The sequence below is a fragment of the Gavia stellata genome, chromosome 7 (genome assembly GCF_030936135.1).
Source record: "Gavia stellata isolate bGavSte3 chromosome 7, bGavSte3.hap2, whole genome shotgun sequence".
Lineage (NCBI taxonomy): Eukaryota > Metazoa > Chordata > Aves > Gaviiformes > Gaviidae > Gavia > Gavia stellata.
In genome coordinates this window covers 42,289,893-42,311,226 of record NC_082600.1, presented here as the reverse complement: position 1 = coordinate 42,311,226, position 21,334 = coordinate 42,289,893, and the positions used below count along the sequence as shown (strand labels likewise).

General features: G+C 41.8%; 1 protein-coding gene across 1 annotated transcript in view; it reads right to left on the bottom strand.

The window, feature by feature from the left end:
• Positions 1 to 18,737, bottom strand: part of EHD4 (EH domain containing 4) — a 31,966-nt gene extending 13,229 nt beyond the window's left edge. The window contains exons 1-3 of the mRNA XM_059819416.1: positions 18,499 to 18,737; positions 11,010 to 11,186; positions 6,015 to 6,112 (exon numbers count right to left, since the gene is read on the bottom strand). Of these exons, the coding sequence (XP_059675399.1) occupies positions 6,015 to 6,112; positions 11,010 to 11,186; positions 18,499 to 18,737 (514 nt within the window). The remainder of the gene's footprint in view (positions 1 to 6,014; positions 6,113 to 11,009; positions 11,187 to 18,498) is intronic.
• Positions 18,738 to 21,334: the final 2,597 nt, after the last annotated feature.

Here is a 21,334-nt window from a genome sequence, read left to right as displayed (position 1 = left end):
TCTGGTGCTTTCGTATGTTCTTTCCTGTGGCCAGTTCCTGAAGGGCTGAATGCGAGATGAAAGGTGGGGGGCAAGGAGGAAAGCTGCACAAAACACAGCCAGAAGAGAACTCTTCTCACTTCACACTAACAATCTAATCAAAACCAGTATGAATAATTTATCTTTACAAAAATTTAGCAGGAAAGAAAGGGAGAAGCAGGATCTTGTATGTCACAACATAGTTGCAACAATGCACAAATCTGAGCTACGCAACAACCTGTTCTGATTTCACTCATGTAGAAGGAAATACCCTTGAAACGAAATACATAACATTGCAAACTGAAGCAAGTTAAATTCTATCAAGTTTTTCACAAATGGATATGTGAGAAGGTGACTTACAAGGCTGGTTAAATAAATGTATGAATTCCTACCACACATTTGATTGATTTTGAACTGTAAAAACAATTGTACAGTCAACAAGTGTAAGTTAACGAGCAATACATTTATTTAAAATATGATTTAAATATTAATGAAGCATTTGCTTTGAGAAAGAAAAGTCCGCTTGTTGAAAACAGGTAAGAAAAAGACCTCAAAAAATCTGAAAAAACCCTATTCAATTTAATGAAAATTCGTCACTAGAAGTGAACCTATTTTATATACAGATTTGGTGGTTACACATTAGAGTATATCTGAACTACAGAGAAGTGATATATAGGTAAATATTTCAGCACTGAGACAGTGCATTTAGGATCCTGTTGCATACGGTACATGTGTGGATTAGGGCTTTCAAAGTTGAGCAGTACTAGGTCAACACTGATCAGTCCGGAAAACTTGACCACAAAAAAATTGGTGTTGATACTTCTCCCCCTCTTGCTGCTCTACTGTTGCTATTTCTTCAAAGGTTTGTTCGCAATGACTGATGTCAGCACTCATATCCAGCCTGAGGATCTATGTCTCACCAGATACAAGGTCTACTTGCAAATGCATATTAGAAAGTCACCCTTGTACCCAGCTAAGGGACAGAGGAAGGCAGCGATCCACCAGCAGCACTGCAGGGTTCCTGAGTTCATCCCAAGCTGCAGGGAGGGAGCGAGCTGGTGCCTCCAACGGAGGCATAACTGTTGGGCATCAGTAACGGGCTGAGACCACAGAGGAGAACAAAATGAAACAATGCGGAAGAGATGAAAAGGTTGTAGAGAAACTGCATGGGGTTACCAGCCCTGGAAACGCTGATGAGAGGAATGATCATGAGCTCTCATGTGTCATTAGCACAGGGCAAAGTACCAGCCCCATGCATGACAGCCACCAGCCATACTCAAAGATACAGCTGTGCAATCGGGCAGTATGAGCGTGGGTCAATTTTCTGTGCCAGTTAGTAATAAAGGGTTAAACAAATAGTATGCTTTCCCTTGTGGGTGCAAAGTAAATAATTTCTGACTTGCCCTAATACCATCTCCCAAAGCTTTTGCAATTCAGAAAACAATTAGGGAGGCTTGATGAGCTCCACCTATCCATCTTCTGCGAGCACAGACAGGCAGAGTGTCCAGCTCTTCCACCCCTGGGGCTGGTGCTACTGGCACAGAAGAGCGGTGCCTCTCAGATGAATGCTGCAATGAGGAGCCTCCAAGCTCAGAGAACAGCACCCACTTACCAGGGGAATCAGGGGTGGGCAGAGTGCTGGAGCAATCCCACCTGCCATGGCTGTCTAAGTACCACACAGCCAAGGCTACAACACACAATTTGGATGCGGACAAGAGCAGCCATTCCTCCCTAACCAATCTGCTGTTCTTCTAATGCTTTGCCACAGGTGAGCATCTAAACTTCCCAGTCTTTCAAATGGAGCTCAGTCCCACAGGGAAGGATGCACTTTTTGCTGTCCGGGGTGGAAGTTTCCAGTTGCGTTAATGAAAGCCTGTCTCAATCCAGCACTCCTGGATAAGACTCTTACTGCACTCCTGTTGGTGGGCTAATCCTAAGGAGAATGTACAGTGTCTTACCGCAAGAGAAAGGCTGACACAATGCTGCAACTATGTACATCACCTCACTTAATCCATGACTACATTTTCACAGGCCAGAAAATTACCTGTATTTAAGTAACTCCAGTTCCAAAAATGCAAGCTAACCAATATCCTCCATTTTCCTCTGAACTCTCTCCCCATACTTCTTGAAACCCTTGCCTTCATGCCACTCAATCATGAACCAAGCCCCCTGCCCCGCTTTCTAAAAGCGGTTCCTCCCCACACCCTGCTAGACATTGCTTCACCTTCCTCCTTTCCTTACGCTCATTGTTCCTTCCAAATCCTGCAGACAATACACACATTTCTGTCTGACATGGGCTTTGTGAATGTCACCGGTGATGCTGCCAAAGCAGCACAGGGATGGGCGTTGTGTGACTGGGGACAATGCTGGCACACACCTGCACATTCTCCTCCAGCCACTTACGCAGCCCTTGAACCGACAGACAGGAAGCTTCTGGCATCCTCCTGCTGACAACAGGAGTGGGAAAGGCGTGTCAAGAGAGACAGCTCTGAACGTTGCACTCTATATTTTCAAACCTTCAGAAAGCAACCAGCTCCTTCATCCATGCCCTGGATGCTTTGCAGAGTTATAAATAAAACGTGCTGGGAAGTAGTGCATATCCTGTATTTTTACATAGTCCCTTTACTGTTTTCCTGCATTTTAAAACTGAAAGTTAACATTTGATTGCTTTGTTCGTCTCAGAAGGCTTCACAGTAATTACTAGTAATTACTCCTAGTAACATCTGTCAAATTCTATCATTATGCAGGTGTTACATGCATTCGTAGGTAAAGAGTTAAGCAGTTGCTCATGGGAAGATGGAATTTTTTCCACCAACACCAAAGAGTGAAGGTTTTACACTGAGGTCCTGTAATGTTATTCTTCCATCAAGCGCATTATAATATCACCAATTAAGAAAAGTTGCTGCTGACCAATGTTAGAAACAAGCTAAACTTCTAGAAAGGTAACTTAAAAACCCAGACATGAACAGACACCAATAATGTGCAGAATAGAAAGCATCTAAGAATACTTATCAGATGTTATTAAATGTCATATTCCATTACTGAATTATGGAAAATATCAACTTGTATGTATTACTTAGAAAATAGCAGCAAGATTCATAAGAAAAACAAAAAGTCAAAGAGAGAAACAGAAAGAAACCAAAAGCTTAAAAAATTTGCTGAACTATAAAATTTTGAAATTGTCAGAAAAGAAATTCTGAAGAATTACCCTGTATATTTAGAGCTTTCCTGGCAAGCACAGAAAAGCATTCCTATGTTAAAGTCTGAAATCACCTTCCCAGTGAAAGGCAGTTCCCATAGCGAAGCACACCAGCTGCAACCTTTTTCAGCGAGAAGCAGACAGCGAATTTAAGGGATAACAACACACATTTTGTAGGAAAAAACCTTTGTTGGTCTGAAGGTGTACAAACAGAACCTTCTCTGACACAGACACATTTAGCAACAGCAGAAAACATCTTTTAGAATCCTGCTTACATTTGCACATAGTGATTTAAAAATTAATCTAAGCAACTCAAACTTCAAAACGTGCTAAATTAGACTTGTAGCATAAATATGTTGAAGTCAGTCCGACTCCTTCAGGAAGCAGGTCGGACAGGCCTTACTGTGTGCAGCACCACAGGACAAGTCAAGTTTGTACTCCACAAAACCACCTGTATGGAAACTGCATAAGCAGCCCAGAAGTCATATACAGGAAATGTATATGACTATGCAATATTTCAGATATGGGTGAGCGCAGTATTGCCTGATCATAAGAGCATGCAACAGGTGTGTGCAATAGGTCCATACGTTGACTTGTAGGTACTTCATGTATGCTGATACGTAAGTGTACAAGACCTTAAACCTTGGCAGCAGTTGACCCGGCAAGCCTGGGGCACAGAAAGAACGGTACTCTAAAGCTGACTCCCAAAACCTTATTTACATGGTACAACCACACTGGTCAAAGCTAAACAGCACACAGGAGAACCACATTTGTGATAAAAGAACTATGCCAAGTTATATATTTAAGACAACCCTTAACACATTGAAAAAAATTAATGAAATGCAAACTAGTCAAGTTAAAGCCTGTGAAACAGATAAAAGTTTGAAGTTATCACTGAGCACTGTCAACTTAGGTGAAAGTCTACCATACCAAAGAACAGGCCAGCTAAGCCATAAAAATAATTGACAAGGCACATACCGTCAAGAAATTGAGTTTCTGAACAATAAAGTAACAACAGTCGTATGTTTTGTTAAGTCACAAGAGCAATTCTAGATGGCAGTGAAGAGCTATGGTCCTTTAAGCAACACAGGACTACCAGTGAAACGTAACCTGGAGTGAAACACAACTCTGTCCCACACATGAAGTCTGGGACTTCCACAGCAATCCCTAACGGTGTTGAATTTTGTCAGACAATTGTTCAACTTGTTCGGGGCATATTGATATGATGCTCTAGTTTTCTGTTTATTTCATGTTCACTCCCATACTGTTACAGAAGTGGCAACAGATAACTTGAATGCTGCCAAGCATCATTTTCCCTTGATTTAACAAGCAGAGATGGAGAAAGATGAGCCTAATTTTTCTTGGTGGAGGAAAAAGGGAGCTGGAATCCACAAAGGAGAAGCAGAAGTAGGAGATTTAAAACCATCTTTGATTTTATCAGACTCTCTGTGTAAACTGAGACTTAAACATTTTGTGGACATCTTATGAGAATATTTTTTGGGATTAAAAGATCATTAGTTACACACTTGATTATTTCTGCCTAGAAAGAAGAGTGCCAACACGTGGTATTTGGTTTACTCAGCTGATTTAACAGCATTCAAGCCTTTGCTTGCACAGATGTAGAGCACTCATGCTGTTCATCTCCACTAGTGCACCAATATATCACACACCGGAAAACACAGCTCTCTCTCCCCATGATGAATGCTTTACATGACTGTGTGAGCAATAAAGAGGACAAAACACCCACGTACCGTCACTGAACAAAGCATCCAGAAACATCTAGTAGACCAGTTTACTAAGCAAGCATAGTTTAGATTACAGTCCTAAGAAGTTAGTCTCTTATTCTGTCATTGCAATGTAAAGACAAGACTATGATTGCACAGGTGCCATATATTGTGCTCATTCCAGGATTTCCTCAAAAAATCCCAGGTGGGGTATGTTAAAGAACTGATTATTTCCTCTCCCACAGACATGAAACATGCAAGTTTCCATTTCTTAAGCAAAGGTCTGAAAACAGAGGGTAGCATAAGCCACACACTGGATCACTACCATTTACAACTCCACAGAAATCTCTGACATGCATTTAAATGCAGCTGAAGAAAGCAAGAAGAAAGTTATTTGCAATATGCTGTTTTGTTTTAACAGTTTCTCAAAGACAGGCTTATTTCTTAAACAGCATGTTAAAAACAGGGTTCAGTTCTTTGCAGAGTTTTCATTTTATTAAAAATATTCTCATTCCCTCTTCCTCCTGCTACCTGAACTCTTTTGACTGAAAATTATATTATGGCATGACTGAGGAACTTTAAGAAGCAACATTAGCAGCTGTGCCTAGAATAAAAGCATCTTACTTATAGCCCAACCCCCTCATTTTTTAAACCTGACCAGCTTGAAGAGTTATAGCTATTATGAAACTTTTCTTCATTCGTGAACTTCAATAGTGTATATACAAGACTCTATTCATTATCGCTTTGTGGAAAGCAATTATAATGAAGGAAATAAGGCTTTTTCTCAGGAATGTCAAAGCACTAGTTAGTTAACAGACCATGCAACCATAGCCATTTGCAGCCATAGCAGCAGGATGATAGAAATCCCATCCCCACCTGTTTTCAAGAGAAAAAATTCCAAATCCTACATCCAGCCTTAAAACATGGGTTTAATAGGCCTTGTAGTAAGAACATTTGGGACACGCCACGACTCAATACCACTAAAACAGGCCCTCAATGTATCAGGATGATGACTTGTCCAGTACAGCAAAAATAGTTAGTGAGCTCTGTTATTTTCATGCCCTGCAACTCACCTCTGCTGATGCGCTGCTTCTCTCCAGAGAGAATTCCAGGGCTGTCGATGATACTGATGCTCTTCAGTACCTGGTTAGGTAACTGAGAGCACATGAACCTGCAGGAAAGGAGGAGAAAAAAAACCCATTAACAATAGCTCTAGCTCACATGTAGATTGTCCCTTGAGAGCTCCCCTTTATGTATCTGCTTTTAGAAAGACTCAAGTATCATTTTAAAAAACAAGTTTCTGAAGTCCTAATGAACCCCTATGTTTGGCAACCATACATGTTTAAGAAAACAAAATGTAAACAGAGAGCTTCTCATAAAAAAAGGAAACACAGGAAAACCTTGTAAAACTGTACGTCTAAGTGCTGATAAAATTCCAAATTTTGCAAGAGCTGACAACATGGGCCATATATGCAACATCAAAAGGACTCCATAAAACAAACATTCTGCTAGGCCCAAAATCAGTATATGCAAGAAACAATTCTTCACGTACTCCAGCTGTTGCCCAAATTCAAAGAGATTCAAAAGAAAAGGGAAGCAGGCAGAAAGCCATGCTGACGATATGTTTATATTCCAGTCACTGGCAAGTCACCCTCTCACCTGCTCCGTCAGCATTTGACCAGTCCCCATCTCTAACCCATCACCCTCCTCAGGTGGGGCTTGAGGAGGACTGAAAACAATGGTATTTCTCCCACAAACCGAGCAAAAGCTTTCACACTGCCAGAACCAAGAGTTCAAATTACACACAGCATGCTCTAAACAATAACCTCCTCCCTCTGCGAGGGGAGACAAATTCAATGGTGGTATTATGAAAAATAAATAATTCACGAGACTTCTGAGAGTGGTGCAGAACACTTTGTTACACCCAACCTACTCTGATGCTTCTGGGGTAGTTCATGACTGAAGAACTTCACCTCCCTTCATCATAAACTGCCTTAAAGAGATTTGCCTAAGAGCTTAATCTTCTTACTGGGTGGCAGCTGAAGACTAACAAGCACACGATGTAACCTATCCTCCTCCCGTGAAGCTGCCCGAGGCAGCCGAGCACGGGGTTAAGCTGCAGGCTCAGGCTGTAAGATGGCCGCCCTGCGTTAGTTAACCCATCCTTTTCGAAGGCACGCTACCTCAGGAAAGACGGTATCGCACAGAGCAAATTTTAACGGTGCCAAGGTCAAACAAGAACTTTAAACCCAAAGATAATCCGAGTTAGTCAGAGTTCAAGCACTCAAATACCAGATACAAAGTGTAAGATAGATTAAAATTTGGAAGCTATTGTTGGACAGATGACGATCCAGGTGATTCAAAGGGAATCAGGAAGAAAAAAAATCCTTACACCCCACTTCACCTTGTTTTTCAGGTGACCTTGTAGTAACGAGTCTGTAACAAAAGCACACAGCATCCCTTCTTGGGTACAACAGAAACTGCAGCATCAGCTACGCCTCTCCCTGAAACCAAAGAGGGGATCAGGGAACAGCAGCCGTCTTCGCCTGATAAAACCTTGGGCTATAGCACTACCCTATTTGGGGTTTTTTAGTGGAACACCAGCTGTAGAAAATGCTGTATATCTGAAGCAAACTTTTCCACTAAGGTGAATTTTCTACTAGCTTAAGAGATGCTTTTGAACGAGCAGTGAGGTACTATTGAATAAAACAACATTTTTGAACTTTCCAAAGCCTAAAGGAGACACTACGTTAAAGCAAACACATTTTGTGGGAGCATAGCGGATGTGCATAAGCGACAAAGAAAATATGTTTGACCGTGTCAACCATCACAAAAAAATACGTCACTAGTATGTACAACATGAAGTAGCTTTCATAAATTTGGAAGTGTTAAGAATTTTCATATATGTTTTTTCTTATAACTTTTTTTCAACCTTAGAAAGCCTAGCGCTTGTTTAGGATGTTTCCAGGCCTATCTTATGGGAAGATGGGCACGATAATTTCAGCTGAACAACACAACAGTATTTTGACTCAGACGTCACCCGAACTGCGACAGCTGGAAAAGGCCGTTCAAGAAAATAGAGGACTACAGGCCTCAGAAATGTAAAGACACTGCAGTCTTCTCAGCAGTCATCAGTGGCAAAGAGAGGGGGAAAGTATATAGGAAAAGGATATGAAATAGAAGAATCAACTCAGAATTAACTGGCTGGAGTTTTTAGAATATATCCATAATCTAAAGACAACAGATGGGTTAAAAATCTTACATTAAACTAGTATTTCAGTCAACTTAAAACTGTAATGCTAGTTGTATTTGAAAATCTCTTTTCAACATTGAGACTTGGCTCTGAACCACTATTTCTTACATGACCTATATGAAGTGTGATTTTAAGTGCTGCTTCGTAAAAAGCAAACCTACATACTATCTACCTAAATGACAACAGACCACCACAAAAAAAAGCATTACAAAAATAATTGTGTGAGTAAGATGACTGTAACTGCTTGTGACACATTAGACCTTTGATACTCTCATTTTTTCATATTATAAAACTATTGTTAAAGAAAACCAGCAATATTAGACTATCCTTGCAAAACCAAGTTACATTGTTTGCAAAAATGAAATCAACAACCTTGTAATCATCTGTTGACTTTGTGGTTTTGGGTTTTTTTTTAGATTAACTCTGGATGACTCAAAGAATCTAGTAAGATTTTACACTCCTTTTTGTGTCCATTCAGATACTCATTACAATAGAGCAGGACCATGCATTTCTTCTCAGCAACAGCAATGTATTTCCGTGATCTTCTGGTATACTGAAATATTCTTTCCTCACTTACTTTAACTAGCATCCAAGGGCACAGTAGGTCCTGACCCCATCCCCTTCCCCCCCAACTTTCCTTAAAAGTACACAGGAGAAATAAGAGACAAGTTTCTACACTCAGGAGCCTTACAGAGACATCTATCACAAGCAGTGAGATTACAGGGGGAAAGAAGAAGGGGCCATGGAAAAAAAGAGGCAAGGTAACATCAATAAATTAATGCGGCTAATTAGTAAGTACAAGCCTTAACTGTGCTACTGTGTTCTTGTTTGTTTTTAGTTTCTCCACTGCCTCAATCACCGTTTCCTTTCGTGTTACATTTAGGTGAAAAGGGCACTTGACTTCACAGTCTAAGTGTCCATAGCCTTGTAAAAGTAGTATCTTAAGTTTTTCCACAAAACAAAACACTAGGATTGTAAAATCATTAAAAAAAAAAACCAAGCAAGGGTGAGGGTGAGAGAGAAGTAGAAAGAAATATATTAAGACAGGATTGAAAAATGTAATATTGGGTATAAAGCATTGTCACTGCCAGTAGGCCAAATGAGAGAAGTCAAAGCAAAATATGTAGCATGATTGCAGGTGAAGACAACACAGAGAAGTTACTCAAAGATAGTGAAATAAAGTCTAAGACATTTTCAACTAGGTAAACTAGGAAAGAGAAATGAGTTGACAGTTTTGAAAAAGCAGCAATACGATCAGAGTGGCAGACCAAGCATGGTGCTAGGGGAATGTAAGCACTTATATCTCTGCTGCAAAACTAAGGAGCAAATGTGAATGTTGGGGAAGATAAGGTTGCTTACAGCACTGCAATATAACAATACCACAGTCACCAAAAGAACTGGAATAATTTAGTCGGTTCCTTTGAATGTACATCTTTTTAGCTAGCAAATAATCTTGCTTGTCTGAGATTCAGGACCTGACATAACTAGCTAGACAGATGATTTAGCCGAAAAATTATGTAACCCATTCATCCAAACAAACTATTATTATTATTACATGTTCTGTGTCAATGTTTCAATATTGTGCAAAATACTATTTACAGTATAATTATATTAACTTTTCATAGAGAGCACAATGGTGGGGAAAGAAAGAAATAGAACAGTGATCTGCAAGACAAGACTTTGCCAATAATCTCACAGAAAAGGGTCTTGGACCACAAAATTATTATTTAAAATGGGACTTGACTGCAGCTTCCCACAGCGCATATTCATATCTCTCTGCAAAGTGATAGCCAAGCCAACTATAAGCAGCTATAAACTTTCTTCTGTGAATAAGCACAGCGAGAGATAAGACTGTACATGACAAACTTTTAACACATATGCCAATGTTTATCAGCCAAACAGGAAAGTTTATTGTTAAAAGAGAACCAATTTAGATTAATTGGCTTGCAAAACCAGACCTCCATGTCAAGCCACCATCAAATACAGGAAGAAAACAAGGTGATTGCTCACACAATGCGAACAAAGTTATTAATAACTTTTAAATGGAAATATTTAGCCTGCTACTGAAGTTACCCACAGCAATATTCACAGTCCCTGACCAACTACGCCCTTTTTTGCAAATACCCAGCAGCCATCCAGAAGCTTCCACTATCATCCTGGTCTATGGGATTGCCTGAAGACCAGCTAGTCAAAATTAAACACTTAAGAGCTTGAATATGTACTTTATCCAGAAGGCATATTCAAATATTCTCCATTTTTGCAGGCCTTTTTAAATATCCCACCAATTTGCAACTTTAAAGAGCTATACCAAGACCTCAGGTGAGACCAGCATAAAGGAACAAGACATCAAAGGGAAAAGATCTTTTTCAGAGGTATTTTTTAATAATAGTACTAACCTACCAGTTTTACTGAGCAGGGAAGTTTGTGCCCAAACTGATCTTGAGTTCCAGCTGGCGTAATGCCTTACCAACAAGTTAGCTGGTGAAGCTTTTCAGCAGTTTTCTGTGAAGTGGTTTTAACAATGATTTTCTCTTCTGATAACTGAATATATTTAAACACTACTTAACTTTTAAACTTTTTTTTAAGTTTTACCAAGAGTACACAGCTCTATGCTAGTACTACCCTACCTAGTACTGCTTTTTTTTTTTAATTCACTTGAACTACCACCACTCCTACTTGTATTTGAATATTTATTCCATGCTGTTCGAAACAAATACAGCAGAAAAAACTTAGTAAAAAACATTGATGCTTGAAGATGATATGAAGTAGAAATTTAAACATTAAAATCAAAAGACAGCAAGCAAACAGATCTCACCTGTTCAGGAAAGCATTTCCAAAGCGGCTGAGTTTGCGGAACGGCTTCTTAGGATCAACAACTAGGGCATTTCCAGGAACATTTCCTTCTGAATCTCCATACATCACAGCAATAAAAGAATCTGTGGTAGGCTCTGGACCAATCCGCATGCCTGGAAAGTCTTGTTCGAGCAGGTATCTATAGATGGAGAATACACAAAGTAACAGAATGAATGTCTGGGAACTATAGCAAAAGCAAATACCTATAATTTGCTTGAAAATTCCTAAGGATATGCACACTCTAGAATAATCAAATTACATTTTTTCCTGCATCTCATTATTTCTATTAACTAGGGAGAAAAAAAACCCACCACAACTGAATTCCAGTTTTTCACAACTTCTAGGTAAAGGGGTAAAGTAAATCCCTTTACAAAAACAGGGTGGAAGTAGTGCCTCAAGCACAGCACCTGAATCACTCAAGTGGATAGTCCTACCAATGATCCCAGTGCTGTAGGTTACACCACAAGACATTGCTGCTTTTGTGTGTGTTTTCAAGCCTATACAAGTGCTGCTGGTATTAAAAGGGAGCGGTTTGAAACAGCGCATGAGCAGCATCAGTTTGCTGACAGATCTAACCCTTCGATGAACTCAGTATAATTTTACTAACTTTAACTCATCTTACCACAGGCGGAGATAACACAATTATGAGACAATACAGTTACATCTCTTTGGGAGTGAGGAAAGAATTATTTTCTTTTGACCCACATACCAAAAAGTAATTGTTAACTAAGTCAGACCCACAGAACTTGAGGCCTAACAGTAACGTACTTCCGAGAGGCACCAAGTCAGGCAGTGCTGTACCAACAGAAACCATCCTGCATCTCCCTTTCATTAACCCACTCAGAGATGCAGACAGCACATACTCAGTGGACCAAGTCTGATACACCAAGTCTTGACTTCCCAGACAACAAGCTCTTAAATAAAGGATGTGTGTATTTCAGTGCTAAAACTTAATGGAACCAGAGCATGTATTTACAGAAAAAGCCTGTCTACATCCCTTCCTGGATAGCAAGCGAGAAGCAAGAGAAGCCCCAAGCCTATCAAGCAAGCCTCCAGCTTACAACATTCCTGCAGCCTATGCTGCGATAACTGCCACTTTTCAAAAACAGAAGCAGACAACCCTGCTTAACTTTAAAACATGAGCGCTATTGCCCTCATTCACAACAGCACCACCTGGAAAACGTTCATCTCAAGACCAAGGCCAGATTGTTTTCAAGTGCGCTGTAATTTGACATTACAGGAGCATTAAAATTCTCCAATCAACTCAAGTCATCTCGTAATTATTAATTCCATGGGTTCCATGTCACCCTGGAGTTCTTAAAAAACCCCACCATTTTAACCAACCACAACTTAACTTTTTACATAATCACAGCTGGATTTAAATGAGAATTCTTCTTCAGACACAGGTGATGGTCCTACATCCAATGACAGCACTAGTTAGGTTTGAGCACATCTATATTAACATCGGTCTTTGAATAATAGGTTTGTTCTGGCCCTTAATCCAACAGCACTATGCCTGTTCTGCTATCGTTTCATAAACCAATATTGATTTGAGAGGACTTGCAGGCTGCTTTTGCTGCAAAAAACATTCTACAAAGTATCTGTACTTGCTGAACAATCTCTGTTTGTCTTTAAATTCAATAGCCAAACATTCACAGACTTCATAGACTACTGCACAGAAGCTGAAATTAAGGAACTAAATATATACTACACATTTCAAAGATCTTTTTCCACTAGCCTTAGCAAACTGGCTCCGATCAGCTCAACCTATGATCTGGGAGGCTTAAAGCCTAGAACAGTTATTTACACAAGATTTCCTGCAGCTTTCCACTTCCAAACAAACAAATGAAAAAAATGCCAATGCTAAAAGCTGTGGGAAAGGAGGAACACAAGAACAGTCATGCCAGAACATGCCAAAGTCAATTCGTTCTACTTCTAGAATAAGCTGTACCTAACGCCCAGTAACAGGGAAATAAAACTAACCCCTCTCCAAAAGCAAAAAACCCAACACTCAAACTCTCCGCACATGCAGGAGTGTACAATGCAGCAGATCCCTCATCTTTACAAAGTAGATCATGTATCAACATGAAGACAAAACTCCCTTGATAGTTCAGCAGTTAAACCCTTTATGCATGGAAACCCAGGACTTTCAAGCATTGTAGCAAACAGCTGAACACCCGAAACACAAAAGTGTGTTCCTCCCTCCTCGCAGAACACCATGGCAGACTAGAGCCCCCTAAACAGGATGCAAAGGCTAACTCACAAAAGCCACTACCATTTTTCACTAAAGCCATACGGGACTTACCCACAGCATTGATTTAGAAAGATCAATTATACCTTTAACTTCTAAATAAGTCTCTCGATTCTGCTTTTCCTCATTGCGCTTCTTTTAAAAGAGAAAGTATCTCTATGAGACTCATCACTAAGCTTCTCTTGATGTGAATGGTCACTCCCAGACTTCTGCTGCCACAGGCAGCAATTCATAAGGCGGCAACATGTATGACTAGAAGCTCCCAGAGCAGCAGTAAAGAACAATGTACTGAATCAAATGCAGACAAGAGAAGTCCCAGATCCCAGGTCACAGAAAACTACATGATGGGATCTGAGTGCAGGATAGGACACCTCCAGGGTAATAGGATAATTGCTATCCATTGTAAGCTCATGAACCTGCTAGGCATGGTTATGGACATTCAGTGGTGGTGGTCTTTTAGATGACTAAAAAAAATAATCTCATGGCCTGCTTATGGAGTTGCTGCACATGTAACACTTGCAGAATTTACAGAGTTGGACGTATGAAGCACCTTTCAGGATTTCCAACATCTGTATTTTCAGCCCAGAACTCAAGAGTGCAAATTCAGATTAGCTGCTTACTGAAATGACTAAGCAAGCATAAAGTGCTACATAACTGCAGTGATACTTCCAAGTTTACATCACAGATGCAGCTTTAAAAACCAGGCTTTCATAGTGGTAACAATCCAGGAAGGCAAGATCTTCCAAATACCAAGCTGCACCTAACAGTCACAGTGCTGAGCCTGGTACAGCTATTCAATAGACATGGGAAACAACACACATTGCAAGGCAGGTATTTTCCATTAAGACTGACTCACAGTTGCACATCAAGAGTAAGTACAGACTAAAATAAACCCTAGTTCTTGAGCACTGGCTGTACAAGCTATATCACACTTCCTCTCAGCATGAAAATATCAGTTTCACTTAGCCACACAAAAGGCATGAGCAGCCTTCTGTAAACTGAAAAGCTGCAAATGCTTGTCTACAGTATGCTATATTAACACAGGAAAATACCTGGATTTTTACCATCTGCAATGGCATGACCTTCTCAGGAATTTTCAGCAGAGGGGGAGTTCAAAAAGGTTCACAGGAAGAATGCTTAAAAATAGCGAACGTCCCAAAGACAGTCTAGATCAAACAACAGACATCCTGTTGACTCTTCCCCCTTTGTTTTTACCTGGGCTATAACCTTTCTGCTTTGCCAATAAACATTCATCTACTTTCCTTTGCAAGATCTATAGCCAAACTATGGGAAACTGGTTTACAAAGTTCCAGACATAGCAAAGATTACTCACAGTTTTGAATACTGATAATTATCTGAAATCTAAATGTTTTAGCTAAGCCATACTAAGGCAGGAACACAAGTGAGCTGGGCAGAGCAGCATTGGGCAGGGATACCATGTGATGCCTATGGGAGACAAACTCAAAGTCTCCTTTCATAAGGCTGCTCACCTCCACACTACACCAAATCCTCCACACTCTTTTTTTTAAACACAACAAAACTAGCAGATGTTTGCTTTAATGTAAGAATTCTGCTCCAAATGACTCAAATAAAATTTTCATGTAGAGCTAGTAACAAAGAAGTTCCAGCTTTCACCCAAAGAAATTAAGAGGGACCTTTTCCGCCCAGAAGAAATAGATGCAGCCCATTCTTGCCATACAAGCGATTGCACACTACTTGCAGACTCCAGATATTATGCATACAAAAGGGTGCTTTCATAAAACCCAGCTCTGGCTGAGTTAAATAGAAGGAAGTTTACCATTTTAACCTCTGAGTAATACCTCTGAGCAAAGTAAAAGCACAGCCTGGCAAGCTGAGGAATTTACTTCTGGTTTTCCTCATCTTGAGAAGTTCTTTAAAAATAAGTCAGTCACACTTTTAAAATAGAAAAGTTATTAAAAAGTTAAACATTATTAGACTAGAAGTTTAAGTCATTGTTAGAAGGAAAGAAAAAGGTCAGCAATTACTGACCGGCTCCTTTCTCTTTTCCATAAACTACAATTCTCATCTCCTGTCTCTCCTTTCCCCACTTTGTCCTCTAAAGCAGCCAGGAGAAATTGAGAGAATTAGAGAAGCTGCAAGGCCAAGCAGCTCACATGCAAGATAAGCATTTGGCTCTCACCCATTCTCCCACCCCATTAAAAACAATCAGACAAGTATTAACATTTGGGCCCGGATATATTTGTTGGAATTCTCAGCATTGTCAGATACTTGAATAAAACAGTATCACCATGCTACGCTTTAGACAGCAAAACTGTCCAGTTTCACTGCATTGTTCCAAGTGCAAAGAAGATAAACAGCATCAAGTGAAAAACCAGAAGAGCTGTTAGAAACCTGGAAGCGTTTGTTTGCATATCTTACTCCCCAGGGACACTCAGTCATTGCTAGACCAGTGTTTTCCATTAAGACTTAGTGGAAGGAACTGGGTGGATATGGATGTGTCGGAGGTATGAAAACGTTAAGTTCTCACGATAACATCTAAATCAAAGTAAATCCCAAATGAATATTTGTCAGCTAAACAGAATTGTTATGTTCACACATAAACCTAATAGTAATCACTTAAGTAGATCTAGTATGCCCTCCTGACTATGAAATGGAGAAATGTGGAACAAAAAGCCATTTTAATTAAGATTTAAAATAATGTTTGCTTGTTAAAAGGCTAGCAGGAAAAACCCTATATTCCAGCTTCATTCTAAGAAAAATTATCTATAATAAACCTGGAATTGTAACAATCTTAAGAGTGTATGACATTTTTCCATGGGACATTCAGCATATCAGAGGGGAAGTTTATTTGTGGCTGACCTGGACACTATAATATTTTCCCATGTCGTCTTCTAAGTCTCGCCTTCAGCGTACAAGCACTTCTCTTTTTTGCTTTTCTTTTTCTCCTCTAAATTGGATTTTGACTAACAGTCACTGTGACACTATTGTCTAAGTTGCTGCCGATCTTGAATGGAGCATTTTCTCATGCTGATTCAGCCAATTATTATCTATTCTATAGCAAACACTGATGTAATGAATGTTCATCGTGGTGAGGTCAGACTGTGGTCCTTTAGAAGCAGTAACAGCTGTTCTATTACTGACTGGGGCTCAACAGTCAACTCCTGTCTTCTCCAATACCTAGAGTAAGGGATTAAACCACTTCGCAATCTACCTAAAATGGTTAAGTGGGTGAAGAGAAGGACATATCACAGTAGAAGTCACCTCCTCCACTGAGTCAGATATTTTAATAAAAATGCATGAGAAAACATCTTTGAAAACTTTATGTCTGTCAAATTTGTCTGGCATCTTTGCCCAGCAGTGACCAATGCTAAAAAAAAAGCTGGAAATAGCTGTAATAAACAATACTTCTTTTCTCATTGAGACTGTGCATTAGTATCAGTCAATTGCTCAGTATTTTATGGTTAAGCTGGTAAGTTACTGACAAAGCAACAGTATCAAAAATACATCTAAGGTACTGCAAGACGTATCAAAGATCCTAAGTGCAATATTGACTTGCACTCCAGTCAAATATGGGCAACTGTAAAGGACAGAAAAGTTGAATGTCCATAAATCAAGAACGCATGTTCTCATCCAAGGCAAACTCTTACAGGAGGGGAAAAAAGTTTCCTATGAATTGCGAATGACACAGCAACTCAGCTGACAGGCAGAACAGGTTCTGGTACGTACATATTTGGCACCGTTCTGTCTCCATATTACCCATGCTCTCACCAACCCCTGTCCGTAAGCCAGGTAAGAACACTTATCTGGAAATATACACAGACTAACGAAGCAGCTGTACTTTTAAAGAAGAAAATGAATCAGCGGGGCTAAAGAAATGTTAGGAAAACCCAAATCACCCACTTTAAGCATTTGCAGGAATTCAGTAATAATCGGCAATGAAGCAAGTTCAACTTTAAGCTTCCAGTTAGCTAGTTGTAAAACCAGAAAAGAAACATGATTAGCTCTGTAAACATCTGAAAAGCTCAGGTGAGTAAAGGTAAACATTGCTCTTCAATGGAGAAGAAGGGAGATAGGTCTTTCACACTGTAAAAAGAAGAGTGTTATGGCAAGGCTGCCAGTAACCTTTGGAAGCGAAAGAGAAACATTTGTAAAATTTACAGAAGGACTATAATGAACTTCATATGTAATAAGTAGGTCAAAATTCGATCCAAGTGACCTCTCAGTGTCTTTTGCAGAGTTCTGTATAACCTTAGACTGATTTGTAAGGGGCATATAAGAGGCAAACACTCAAATATATGCAAAATATTCACAAGCTTATAGTACCCGAGGCACACTTCAGCTTCCTAAAATCAGTTACTAACCAACTTAGCAATAAGACAGGCAGTAAAGACAGAAAATACTACCACAGCAGCAACATAAAGCTGCCTTATTAGTGATATTGCCTGTTCAATGCAACTGACCAAAAGGGGGGGGGGGGGGGGAGGACTCTCCAGAGACCCTGTGGGTTTTGCCCAAAACTGTTGTCGCGTTTCGCTCTTATCTTCACATACGATCTATGAATTAAACCACTTTTGGGAAAGAAGGGAGAGGAGATAAGGTTAAATGGTCTGTGATGGCCGATGCAGTCATGCCGTTTTGAAATAATTTAGAGTTAAAAAAAAAGTTAAAAGGAAGCAGACAGCGACGTTACACTTTCTCAGCAGAACAGACATCGAGACAATATTCTTAGACAGGAAGCTGGCAGGAGAGTTACAGAGCGTGTCACCGACTCGGGAGCGGCACCCGCCCGCGACACAGCGCGGGAGGCACTCGGGTAAGCCCCACTCCCCGGGAGGGACACGCACCGCGGCCACCGGGCTGCCGCCGCTACCCCGGGCTGCCGCAGCAGCCAGGCGCCAGCCCCGCCCGCCCCGCTGTGGAGCGTTAGCCGCCCTTCACCGAGGCGGGCGCTCCCCGCTCCGCGGCTCGGCGCGCCGCCGGCGGCGGCCAGGCGGGGCGGCCGCTGCCCCGCACGGGAGAGCTGGCCGCGGGGTGCGCTGCTAGCGCGAAGGCGGTATTTACCGCACAGCAGAAACGCGCCGGGCAGGAGGTGAGGGAGGATTACCGAGCAGGCGGCGGGGGCGAGGCGGGCAGGGCGCCGGCCGGCGCTCCCCAAGCGGGGGCCGGGCGCGGCGGCGGCCGCGGGAGAAGGACACGGGCGGCACCGGGGATGGCCTACCGGATGAAGGTGGTCTTGCCGGTGCTGTACTGCCCCACCAGCAGCACCATGGGCTTGTTCTCGAAGTCGGCCTCCTCCAGGGCGGGCGAGTGGAAGTCATGGAAGCGGTAGTGCTCCTCCAGCGGCAGCAGCTTGCGGAGGTAGAGGTCCCGCAGCCCCCCGGTCACCGTCTGCACCACGTCGCTACCGCCGCCGCCGCGCTCCCGCCCGCCGCCCTGCTTCCCCAGCCAGCTGAACATCCCGCCGCCGCCAGCGCCCCGCCGCACTGCCGCCCGCCGCCGCCGCGCCGCCCCGAGCACGCAGCCGCGGGCGGGCGGGCGGACCCGGCCCCGGCGCGGGGGCGGTGCCAGCGGCGCTGCCCGTGCCCGGTTGAGCGGCGGGGCCGGCGGCGCGCCTCTCCCTGCGATATATACCCCCGGGGGCTGGTGGGTTTGTTTGGTTTGGGGGTTTTTGGGGGGGGGGTGGTGGGGGTGTTGTTAGTTTTTCCGAACCAGAGGGATTTATTTTTTTACCAAAAATTCGCCTCTGGAGGTTGATTGTACCGGCTGCTCTTCCCCGCTAAGATTTCGGCCCCTTGAACTGAAATACGGAAACCCTTTGACAGCTCAGATCTGAACATAGAATCGCCCAAATGCTTTTCATGTTTTTCTCATGATGGTTGCTGTCTTTGGATGCCAAAGAACTGTGTGACTAAGCGCTGTGTGAGTTAGCTACGACGTTGGGCAACTATTTTAAACACAATGAAAATTCTTAGTATACATGGAAATTTTGCAGTGGGACGCGTGTAGCAGATACAGCCATTAGTTTTAACCTTACATCTTGATGTTGTGTTAAGCCACGTGGGAGGATCACCTTGTCCATTGATTTTACGAGAGATTTTAATGGAATACAATACCATATTCACTAAAACATTAAAGAAATAAGTAAAATGAATACTTTTTTCTCTGACGTAAAAGTTTGTCTGTGCTCACTCACTAATTAGAAAACAAAACCTTGGGCTCCCAGTTAAAATAAAAAGGAGGACGAGATTTTTTGCTGAATCTGTGTGTAAACATTATGTTACAAGTGCATGTTTTGTGTTACACACTTAGACCTTGGCTTCTGTGCAACATCCTTGGCATTTAAATCCCTTTTTGCTGGTCCAGCACATCTACTGATTCAGGGCTTTAGCTATGTACCTTTCTTCCTCCTAATTTCCATCTTGAATACTACCTTTTCTCCATATGCTCCAGCTCTTTCCTAAATACATCAGCAGCTTTAGATGTGCTATTTCCATCTCCCTGCTCCCCATGCTGTTCCTTAAAGAACAGATGTTAGGCTTTAATAATGCTCAGTCCTGAGCATTTGACAATTCTGCCTTTTCTTTGGTTCCTTGCTTCACATTTTATTTAGGGCTGGGCATGTGTTTTGCAACTCTTCTGTTGCTATTTCCATGCTGAGTCTAAAGATTTTATGCCGTTTCATGCAGGGTCTTGCTGACTGGCTTCCTCATTTTTTTAAATCCCCTTTTTATAGTTTGGTTTTGCATTCCTCTCATTTTCATGACTTTTCACCATAGGTTAATCCATTGGTAATTAAGTTATCCTTGCAGTTGCTTACATCTTCTCCATGTTACTTCAATAATTTCTTTTAAATGAGTCTTGTATCACCACATCTTTCGGAGTTCTTACTACTCCTGATCATTTATTATCTGCAAAGATACCTGAGCTGTGGAAAACCTAAGTACTGCAGTCTGGGGTGAGACTGCTTTCCCACTTGTCTTTGATGCATCCAGTATTTAGTGACTGGAGAACATGACGGAAAGAGGGCAGGTACAAGGCTGTCTCAGGCTGTCCTCCCAGCCTCTGGGAACTGATGATTCAGTGCAGGTGGAGCCTTTGTATTTTTTAATCCTTAAAAATTTTCCAATGAACCCACTAATCATTTTTTTTAACTCATAAACTGTTATCGACAACAAAAGGGTCAAAGGAGGTCTGCAACTTAATTACGTGGTGTGTGCAAAACTACCTTACTTTGTTAACTTTGAACTTGCTGCTTGCTAGTTTTGTCTGATCCCATCCAGGCCTTGGGTTAGAAGAGGGGTGCACAGTCACTCCCTGTTCATCTCCCACAGGGCACTCCAGATTTCATAGATCTCTCTCTTCTCTGCCTTTCACTCCCGTTGTTTTTCTAGGTTGCAGATTGCTTATCTATTTATTTGCCCCATGTGTGGAAGCTGTTCTGCCTCTTTGATCAGCCCTGACGTTTTCCTCTGTATTCTTGTTGAACAGAGACAACTCGGAGATACTGAATAATTGTTTCTGTTCCACTGTATGCTTTTTGAAATGGGGTAAAGTGTTCATTGTTCTCCGTGACCCCTTCGTGGCTGCTGGAAAGCTGCAGGAAGGGCAGGGAAGTGTTTGCGCGCACACACCTCGCTCTGCTTGTCTTCAGACTTCCTGCCTAGATGCTTCCTGCTGTCAGTGGGATAATTTTTGCCCTTCAGACAACAAAGCTCTAACTGTATACGGGAACCTGGGAGTGCTTCCAAATTCCCAGGTCTGGCTGTGCCCTCTGGCTACATCCCGTCCTATATTGTGATGACATCCAGCGTGCATCAGCATGACTGCTGTCTTTGCTCTCTTGTTTCCATGGGAGGTAAACCCTGGGCATATAGCCCGTACAGGAGATGTATGAGCTGCTGTAGTATGCACCACAGGTAAGTGTTCACTGACCTAAGTGGTAAACAGAAGGATTATGTTTCTGTGCACCACCTAGGAGGAGACCCTCGTCCTTGAGGGCAAAGGGATTTGTAAGGCTTCCATTTTTGGCCCACAATAGCAGGATCTCTTGACAA